Source organism: Sinocyclocheilus anshuiensis, unplaced genomic scaffold (genome assembly GCF_001515605.1).
Source record: "Sinocyclocheilus anshuiensis isolate Anshui unplaced genomic scaffold, SAMN03320099.WGS_v1.1 scaffold1927, whole genome shotgun sequence".
Classification (NCBI taxonomy): Eukaryota; Metazoa; Chordata; class Actinopteri; order Cypriniformes; family Cyprinidae; genus Sinocyclocheilus; species Sinocyclocheilus anshuiensis.
The window spans coordinates 45,195-55,876 of record NW_015551097.1 but is presented as its reverse complement, the minus strand read 5'-3'; the positions used below and the strand labels follow the sequence as shown (position 1 = coordinate 55,876).

General features: G+C 37.7%; 1 protein-coding gene across 1 annotated transcript; it reads left to right on the top strand.

Moving 5' to 3' along the window:
- The first annotated feature begins 2,967 nt into the window (after positions 1-2,967).
- On the top strand, positions 2,968-6,352 carry LOC107662746 (extracellular calcium-sensing receptor-like). Its single transcript, XM_016452825.1, has 6 exons — positions 2,968-3,176; positions 3,380-3,668; positions 3,746-4,501; positions 4,595-4,822; positions 5,238-5,361; positions 5,439-6,352. Exons 1-6 carry the CDS (start codon positions 2,968-2,970, stop codon positions 6,350-6,352), a joined length of 2,520 nt encoding a protein of 839 aa, XP_016308311.1.
- Positions 6,353-10,682: the final 4,330 nt, after the last annotated feature.

Sequence of the window (10,682 nt, the reverse complement as noted above, 5' to 3'; positions counted from 1 at the left end):
TTTAAAAGACGATATCTCCATTTGCATTGAACTTTCTGCTTCGTAACTTTGCAGATATTGTTTATGCTCAAACAGCAACATTACACACTAACTAACGTTAAAAAGGTGAAATCTCAATCAACCACCCCTTTAAGCATTATGACACCCAGTTACTTCATCCAGGACCTGGAAGGGTGTATGCTGAGCTACGACGGAAGTTCTGGATCATGCGAGGGAGAGAGACAGTAAAGAAACATCAGCGTTACTGCCTTGAATGTCAAAAGTGGAGGGGCTGACTAGAAATTCCAAGGATGTCAGACATTCCGCCTTGCAGTCTTAGGTTATTAAAACCTCCCTTTCACTCCTCTGGGGTCGATTGTTTTGGTCCCTTTACAATAAAAGTGGTCCGTCGCATGGATAAAAGGTGGGGTATTCTTTATAAATGCCTCACCACTCGAGCCATCCACCTTGACCTTCTGGACCATATGGACACTGATTCGTTCTTGTTGTCCCTCAGACGCTTTATTTCACGTAGGGGAAAGCGCTACGAGCTTCTGTCCGATCAGGGAACCAATTTCAGAGGGGGGAGTAGTGAATTGGAGGAAGCTTTCAGTCAGATGCAACCCACCCTCAGGGATCGGCTAGCCAAAGAACAGATCAGGTTCCGCTTTAATCCACCCAGTGCACCTCACTTTGGGGGGTCCTGGGAAAGAGAAGTGAGGTCTGTAAAAACAGCCCTACGGACCAATCTAGGCGCTCAGATTGTCACTGAAGAGGTCTTGAGGATGGTCTTAGTAGAGATTGAAGGTATCTTAAATTCAAAACATTTGGGTTATGTCTCTAGTAATATATCCAGATCCTGTAACACCGAATTCATTGCTCATGGGGCAGCCTGACTCCTCCCTACCTCAGGTAGTCTATCCTGAGTCTGATCTGTTCACTCGGAAGAGGTGGAGACACAGTCAGATTATCAGTGAACACGTCTAGAAGCATTTTGTGCATTACTTTCTGCCAATGCTACAGGCGCGTCAGAAATGGAACAGAGAGAGAGAGAACATTACAGTCGGAACTGTAGTTCTTATAGTTGATGAGCAGTTGCCGAGAGCACTCTGGCGCGTGGGTACTGTTTCATCCGTCATTCCTAGCTCTGATGGTAGAGTTAGAACAGCTGTTGTTAAAGTGAAAGAACATACTTACACTCGACCAGTTGCTCGATTGATTAGACTACCTGCTTTACCGCAAGATACAAATGTTACGCAGTAGATTTTGACAAATTTGTCTACCAAATATGGGGGCGACTGTAAAAAAGCCCATGTTCAGTTCGTGTTCCTTTTATTATAAGGGCTTTACAGCTGTTATGTTGGTCTTTAAAATTGAATTGAGGAGGCGTGATTTATTCAGCGATTGCGCGAAGTAGCAGCAAAATAAGGTGGATTAAAGTCTCTTTCTGAAGCGCCTTCACTTTGTGAACTGCAGGGGGGAATATTGTAATCTTGATTGGCCGTGGATGGGGTTTAATTATCCCAAACTTCTCGCAGAAGTTTCGTTTGTGATAATTCTTGTATGTGCATCATTGAAAAACATGAGTTTCATTTAAATGTTCATTATATTATTATCATGTCATTTATTCACTGTTTAACTTGATGTACTGCTGTTGCATTATATTTATTTAATACGAGTGCGTAGTTACCTGATTAAGAGAGATATTAGCGGTGAACATGATCGCCCATCATGTGACCGTAATGACTCAGCATTTTCTGTTGTGTAGCTAGCGTTCATCGCACATTTATGTGGTTTTCTGTTAATGATTAAGTTTATTTTGTCTATTATAGAACCATTTTCGAGAGTCATGCAGATCAACAGGATAAATATTCCGTAATACAAATCACAGACTTATATACACTGGTATTTGTCATCTCTGAGGATTCTTCGTGCCTCAGAGGACCTGAGACTGCAGCCTAAAGACCAGTTTCATATCGCTATCCTGACATTGGACGTCTTAAAAGGACTGTAGAGACCAACACAGACTGTTGCAATAATTGTTTTTCACTACCTAATTGTGAAACCAGCTGACATCTGTATCCTTAAAGCTCGCATCTGTTGAAATAATTCCTTTATTGTGATTATTATTTTGTGCAGGCCTATGCTCTTTATATGGTGTTTTCTTTGCATTGTTGTGATTTATTGATGGTGAATATGTACATAGTATATCTGATTATTGCTATTCAACATCTTAAAGAGTAAATTAGTACAACTGACTGCTCTTCATTTCTCTCGTGGTCATTGGACATCCACTGCGGTAATCGACCCTCTGAGACGGTTGGCACCGTAATAGTAATTGGTGCAATTCAGTTCCTTTCAAACACACAGCAATGACATTCAACTTATTGTCACCAAAAGGAGAATACAGCTGTTTACTCAGTCCTATTCAATAAATCCCATGAAAATATGGAGAGAAATAATATTAATATGGTCTGGCTGTTCCTACAGTTGGCTAAGGTTGTTTTTTTTGGTTTTTTTTTATACAATGATCCTTGGCCTTATTGCATTGGACATCAAACATAGACAACAAAGGAATACATGCAGAACTAGTGCTAGTTCTATATAATAAAATAAATATTTACAAAGGTCTTTATTTACCTTTATCTGTACATACTTTTCAAGAATCCAAATTAATAGATTAAACAAAGGTTATGTAAAATATATTTTGAGAAGTATTTCCAAAGGCTTTACTAGATATTATCTAATCTCCACTATTCCAATATACTACTGTCTGACAATGTGAGAAATCTGAGCAAATTAGCTTGACTTTATCCCACCCCTATTTGACCTGACATGTCTTATCTTGCTGTCATTTCTTGCCCCATCATTTTATTGGCCACATTCTCAATCATTCTTCCAGAATAATTACGCATATAAAAGTACAAATAATGTATCATGCCATTTGCATTTGGCAGTCACAGTTGAGATCACAGTTGAGCCTTTGGGATGTTCATCTTTCTTTACACATTCTTGCTTTTCCATCAGCTTCATACCAAAGCAGGAAACACTCTTTGTCGAATAATGGGAGACCCTCAGTATCCGCTGTTTTCCAAGGACGGAGACTTAACCATTGGAGGACTTTTTCCAGTCCACAGCATAGAAAAATTACCTTCATTTGATTTTACACAAAAACCTCAGCTTATATCATGCTCCAGGTTTGTTACATTTGAAACAATAGAGCAGATAATGTATCACAAAAGGTCATTTTAAATTAAAATGCAATATATCTATATATATATATATATATATATATATAATAATATGGTGTTACACTTTTTTTAAAAAGCTTTTTTAGCTTGTGACTTTTTAAAATGTAGTTTCTATGTAGCCTACTGATTTAATGAATTTAATTTTGCAGTGTGTATCTGAGAGATTTTCGACTGGCACAAATCATGATCTTTGCCATTGAGGAGATTAACAGAAGTGAAAGTTTGCTCCCAAATGTTTCTATTGGCTACAGAATCTATGATTCCTGTGGGTCAAGACTGTCTACCATGAGTGCAACTATGGGACTGATGAATAGTCAGGAATTTGGAGCAGGATACAGATGCAATGGCCAGTCTACTTTACATGCTATCATTGGCGAATCAGAGTCTACCGCGACAGTGATTCTCTCCAGAACTACAGGACCTTTTAAAATTCCAGTGGTAAGGATCAATAACACTGAATGTTTAACACAATTGCAGATGAGAAGTATCACTGTTTCTTGTGCTTTCTTTTTCAGATAAGTCACTCAGCATCATGTGAATGTCTCAGTAATAGGAAAGATTACCCTTCAGTCTTCAGGACTATGGCTAGTGATTACCACCAGAGCAGAGCACTGGCATCCATAGTCAAGGACTTAGGCTGGTCTTGGGTGGGAGCTGTGAACAGTGACAATGAATATGGAAACTATGGAATGACAATATTTTTGAAAATAGCACAGGAGATGGGGATTTGTGTTGAGTACTCTGTCAAATTCTACCGAACAGAGCCAGAAAAACTCAAGAAAGTGATAGACACAATAAAAAAAAGCACAGCAAAAGTGATGATTGCATTTATTTCACTTCCTGAAATGGGCTTACTTACTGATCAGTTAAGTATTCAGAACATTACAGGCTTCCAAATGATTGGAGTGAAGTCATGGATAACTGTAAAGAGTCTGATCACTCCAAACAGTTATCGAGTGCTTGGAGGGTCACTGGGGTTTGCTGTGAAAAAAATCAATGTTGAAGGGTTTGCAGATTATATCTTAAAAGAATTCTGGAACACAGCTTTTCCATGTTCACAGACCGAGGGGAATTTTTCTCAATATGCATTAAGTTGCAGCAGATATGAGGAACTACTTTTACTAAAAAATTACAATGAAGATGTGCCTGAACAAAGATATGCAAGCTATGTCTACAAAGCAGTTTATGCTGTCGCTCATTCACTACACATTCTACTCAAGTGCAAAGAAAAAGAAGGTTGTGAGAAAGGCCTGACAATACAACCACAGCAGGTAAAAGATAAAAGAAAGGTGAATAGTAGAGAAAATTAGGGAACCATCTGTTAAAATGCCTCTGTGATAATGTCAATGTATTTTATTGACTAGATTGTTGAGGCTCTGAAGCAGGTAAATTTCACCATAAAGATGGGGGATCGTGTGTGGTTTGACAGCACTGGTGGCGCAGAAGCCCAATATGACATTATCAATTGGCAGCAGGACTCAGATGGTTCAATACAATTTAAATCAGTGGGATACTATGATGCCTCACTGCCCCCACACCAACGCTTTGTGTTTAACACTGAAAACATAATCTGGGCTGGAGGACAGCTGGAGGTAAATGGCAGTAATATGTTTGTCTTTAGTTGTTTCTTTAAACTGAGGAAACATAAACACAATAAATACATCAATAATAATAATAATATTGATCACACAGAAACGGCTAATAATAAATGACAAACAGCTTAATATTACTTTTAATAGCATGCACTAATTTAGATTACTTTAAATTCACTTTTCAAAATATTATATGTTAAATTTTGTGACTTTATAATATTAACTGGCATTGGAAATGCAGATCAAAATGGCCATTTGGCAATATGTTTTTATCAAGTGGAAAAAAAGCAATAACAGAGTTTGAGTTTTGAACAAAGTGACAGTAAAAGTAAAAAAAATTCTGTGATCACTATTACTAATATATGTATTTTATTTATTTATTTATTTATTTACTTACTCACTTACTTACATGCAGAAGCCAAGGTCTCTGTGCAGTGAGAGCTGTCCTCCAGGCACTAGGAAGGCTGCACAGAAAGGAAGACCTGTCTGCTGTTATGACTGTATTCCATGTGCAGAAGGAGAAATCAGTAATGAGACAGGTAATATCATAGCCCATCTCATTCATGTAAATTGTTTTCCTTTGGTTCCTAACTAGTGATTGTAACTTCCTTTACAGATTCAAATAACTGCAAGCAGTGTCCAAGGGAATACTGGCCTAATGCTGAGAAAAATACATGTGTGCTAAAAGCTATAGAGTATCTGTTATTCACAGAAGTTATGGGTATAGTGTTAGTGTTTTTCTCACTCTTTGGAGTAGGATTAACTGCACTGGTGGCCATTCTGTTTTACAGAAAGAAGAACACCCCCATAATAAAAGCCAACAACTCAGAGCTGAGCTTCCTGTTGCTCTTCTCATTGACTCTGTGTTTCCTCTGTTCTCTTACTTTCATTGGTCGGCCCACTGAGTGGTCATGTATGTTGCGTCACACAGCATTTGGGATCACTTTTGTCCTCTGTATTTCTTGTGTTCTGGGGAAAACAATAGTGGTGTTAATGGCCTTCAAGGCTACACTTCCAGGAAGTAATGTCATGAAATGGTTTGGGCCTAAACAACAACGACTCAGTGTGCTTGTCTTTACTCTTGTACAGGTTCTTATCTGTGTGCTTTGGCTAACAATATCTCCTCCATTTCCTTACAAAAATATGAAATATTATAAGGAAAAGGTCATTCTTGAGTGCAGTCTGGGTTCTACTATAGGTTTCTGGGCTGTGCTCGGTTATATTGGCCTACTAGCTGTCTTTTGCTTCATTCTTGCTTTTCTGGCTCACACACTGCCTGATAATTTCAATGAAGCTAAATTCATCACATTCAGTATGCTGATATTCTGTGCTGTATGGATCACCTTTATCCCAGCTTATGTCAGTTCTCCAGGAAAATTTACTGTAGCTGTGGAGATATTTGCCATTTTAGCCTCAAGCTTTGGTTTACTTTTTTGCATATTTGCACCTAAATGTTATATCATCCTCTTTAAACCTGAAGAAAATACAAAGCAGAATATGATGGGGAAAACAACATATAATTACTGCTGAGAAATAAACGTGTTTATTAACTTTTATTATAATTGTTGTTATTATAATTATTATTTTTTAACAAAGAATGACTTTGAGATTATACTATTAATAAAAAAACAGGATATGTTTTTGAAATGCTGACAAGTCTAGCATATATCTTCACTATATTTTAAAAGGAAAATGTATAGTTTTTCTCTAATACATTTCTCTATACCCTTCGTTACATTTTCAACTGCAAAGCATAAAAAACAACAGCAAGAAAAACTATCAGTGATGCAAATTATATCTAGTCCGAAAATGAATGTTCTGAGCAAGTTGGTTCCTTTGGTTTCTTCTGTTAACTGTGTTCGCAATGAGGTCCAAATGACTCATTTTGCAATATAAATAAAGTTTTGGCTTAAAAATTATCAACCTGGAAATGGTTATTATGTTCAGTATGATTGTTATGTGTGATAAAATGCTGACAGAAAAGTCATTTTCGGCTAAACTATCCCTTTAAGGCTCACTGACATGGGCCCTGTCCCAAATGGCACCCTAAACCCTCGAGGTCTTCCTCGGCGGAAGCAGGGCCAGCACCGTGGGGAACGCTGGTGAAGGCTCCCTCCTCGAAGAGAGCCTTCCGGGAGTGAAGCGTACGCAGGGAAGCCGCTCGCAATGCCCTCGAGAGCCGACTCTGCTTGCTTCGCTCCCAAGCAAACCACGCACAGACTGTGTGTATGCCCGCTCATAATGTAGCGCGGGCAGGGAGGAACACACAGCCTATAACGCGATTTGCTCGCATCCTTTTTTAAGTGCTTTGTCTTACGGTGCGTTTCCAGTACAGCGTCAAATCTGCGTTCAGTGCCGCTGGCAACGCCACAACGCCACTGCTTTGGTGTGTGTCAAATTTAGGGCAGAGCACGCCTTTACGTCACCCGCCTGTGACGTCTCGCCCATCTATTGGACTGATTACACATGTGATTCAGAGCGTGGTCATGCTGAAGGCATTCCCTTAGCGTTTCGACGCTGCTCGAGTTCCTGAAGGGGAACACATGATTATTATTAATTAACCAATCATTATTGCCTCATTTTATTTATATAATGCATTTTAAGTCATTTTAAAGTCTGTTGTTCACTTAGGTCTGTTTTTATTACCACAAAAAAATATTAGGCTATCTGAATACTTCTTTGTTAATTATTATTTGAAGTAACAAAACCATGGTTAATTTGTGGTTACCATGGCTACAAGAACCATGATTTTTTTATTCGTAGTAAAACCACGGTTAATTTTTGTAAGGGAACATGAAAACTCAGAGAGAATATTAAGGCAGTTGCATTTGGTGGTGGTGAAATAATTACCGACATTAAAACACGTTATTAACATCAACAGACAAAAAAGTTTCACAGGATAATGAACGTACATGAAAATGATACACGGGCTCAAGGGTATAAATTTTGTCTAACAGTAGGGGGGGACAATAAACATACAATTTCTCAAGAGCAATATTTGAAGACACAAGGCGCGCGGGCGTTGTAGCATATTTTCTTAGCGATAGATGCTATTTACACTAAGTGAAAATAGCAGTATTTGTTTTGAGATATGCTATTTACACTAAGTGCAAATATGCTATTTATACTATATTAAAATAGCAGGATATTCTGCTAATTACTTATTGCCAATAGTGGCAATTATCTGCACCTCAGCATTGTAATACATTATAAAACAGTATGCAACTATTGAGTGTAAATTTTAATTTTAATTCAAATTATTAAATGGATGCCACCTTATTGGGACAAAAGCCCTCCCTAACCCTACCCAATACTTTTTCAACTTTTTGATTATTTCCTTCATTTTTATTAAAAAATAAATGCCTTTCTGATGTGATTTGAAATTTGAAATGGGAGAAAAAAAGTTGACCAAAAGGCAGATTCGAACCCGGGTCGATCGTGTCAAAAAGTGGATGACACGTGTTTCACCATCTGCACCACTTGAGCTGACATTTGGTGACTGTCTTTTGTAATGTTGACTATCCCAATCACACGTTGGTGGATGCAGTTCATGTAATAGCCTTTGCCAACGATTTTTTTTATTCCCAACAGTTAAACAGTTGCCCACAGAAAAAAAACATGGGGGAAATAAAAATATGCTGCAGCACCCCCACTTCACGCGCCTATGATGTATACACAGAGGAATGGCTTACTACTATTAGTGCAGCACGTGCCAAATTAGACCAACATTATGAAGCTGCAGGCCCGGAGGCCCAACTGCACACTCAGACCTGTATGCTCAGACCTAACGTTTCGTATTTCAGAAGGCGGGCCTTCATTTGATACAGGAACTATGACCAACATTATGAAGCTGCAGGCCCGGAGGCCCAACTGCACACTCAGACCTGTATGCTCAGACCTATCGTTTTTTTTAGACAGTGCCTCCTGCTGTTTGGATGAACATTTGTTTTGTAGCATGTGTACCGTAATAATTTCCAACATTATAAAACTTGTCCGTTAGCCCCATGTTACTTCATAACTGTTGTTATTCTTTCAATTGCAATAAAATTTTTTTTAAAAACATTATAAAACTGCTAGCAAGTAGCAACATCGGACACGTGAGTAAGGTTATTAATTTTATTAAAGCGATTCCTGAAAATTACCAGGTTTTATGGCATAAATCAATGTGACATCTTATTACACCAACAAACGAATAGCCTATTTTAGTATTTAATGATAGTTTAGATAGATAGTTCGACAAAATAAGCCGTGAATTTTGTTCTCCCCAGTTATTTTCAAACACGTGGTGCGTAACCTATTATTGCTAGCTTAGTCAGTGTTTGATTTGATCAAAATTAGTGTCGAAAGATAGCATTATTTTATAATATTTACAGCTTGCTCTTATTTTCTGTGTTATTGTACCATTCTGGGATACATAATATGTTTTCTAACAAAATAAAAAACGTTAAAGTAAAAATGTTAAAATAAAATGTATAATATATAATACAATTATTATTTGTAACATATTTTAGTACTATGTAGGTCTACTGTACGTATTACTGTATTAACTACTATTATTTCATACTAATATTACTACTACATTTACTATTAGTAGTAGTAGTATGTGTAAGAAAAATAATATTGCACGTTCTTTTTATTGTACTTTACAAATCTCAAAGTGCTACCACAGACAATAACAGTAACACAATAACAGTGTAACAATTAGAAATAAGTTCTGTAATAATTACAAATAAGATCTTTGGAATAAAATGCGGCCTTGAGTTTATTTTCATCAAAATATCAAGTAATCTGCGTAGAATTGACAATATGAGCTCTGTTGGGTTGTCAAAATAATTTGCGTATGACTTGTGTATTTTTTCCCAGATGGATATTACAATTCAAAAAGGGGGGTCTCTGCCAGAACTAATACAGTGCACCAAATGCTGCAGTCATAATAATATGATTTTCCGGTGAGAAATCAACTTAAAGAATTGTCATTATTTGGCTTTTACAACAGTTACATTTTTTGTACATTATTCTAAAATAAAATTGTTTGCTTTACTGATTTTAGGCTTTGCCACATCAGACAAGAGGGAATGATTGTGGTGTTTTTGTACTCATGGTAAGATTTACAATTGTTGAGTTAATTGATTTAAAGCTTTTGTAAACATCGTAAATGACTGTGTCTTCTCTCTTTCCAGTACACCCTCTCAATGGTGTGTGGCATTGGGTTTCAATTCCAGGAGGTAATTTTTTTTTTTTATGTAACCTTTATTTTACCAGGCTGTTTTTCTTGTCAGGATGGTGCTTTTATTTATCATAGCTAAACATGTAACTCAGGTGGTGGTGTATTTTATCTTGCTTTACTCTAAGCAACATTTCTTTCAAAAAGGGGCATGGTTGTTGCAAGCAGGGCCGTTTCTAGGCATAGGCGAGCTAGGCGGTCGCCTAGGGCACCACCAGCTGAAGGGGTGCCAACGAGTGCACGTACTGGCACTTTTAGCAGGGTTGTGATAAAGAGTGGCACGGTCACCCTGAAATATGACTGCCGCCCCCACTGGATCCCCCAACATTATTGGGCTAGAGTACTGTCAATCTGACAATGGGCATTATTGGGCTAGAGTACTGTCAATCTGACGATGCCTGTATGCCACTAGATCAGAGTGCTGTCAATTGCTGCCTGATTGTTGCATGCAAAGTTTGCATTTGGAGCGCTCAACAAGGCCATTAGATCAGTGGGCTCTGTCAGTGCTTTGGCAAGGTAACACTTTTTTTTTGCCATGCAACAAAGCTAAGTTCAAAGGTCAATTTAAAATATTGGCACAGTAAATAAAGTGCACAAAATCAGTATTTTTTTAGGCAGTATTTGTGGCACTTTTGT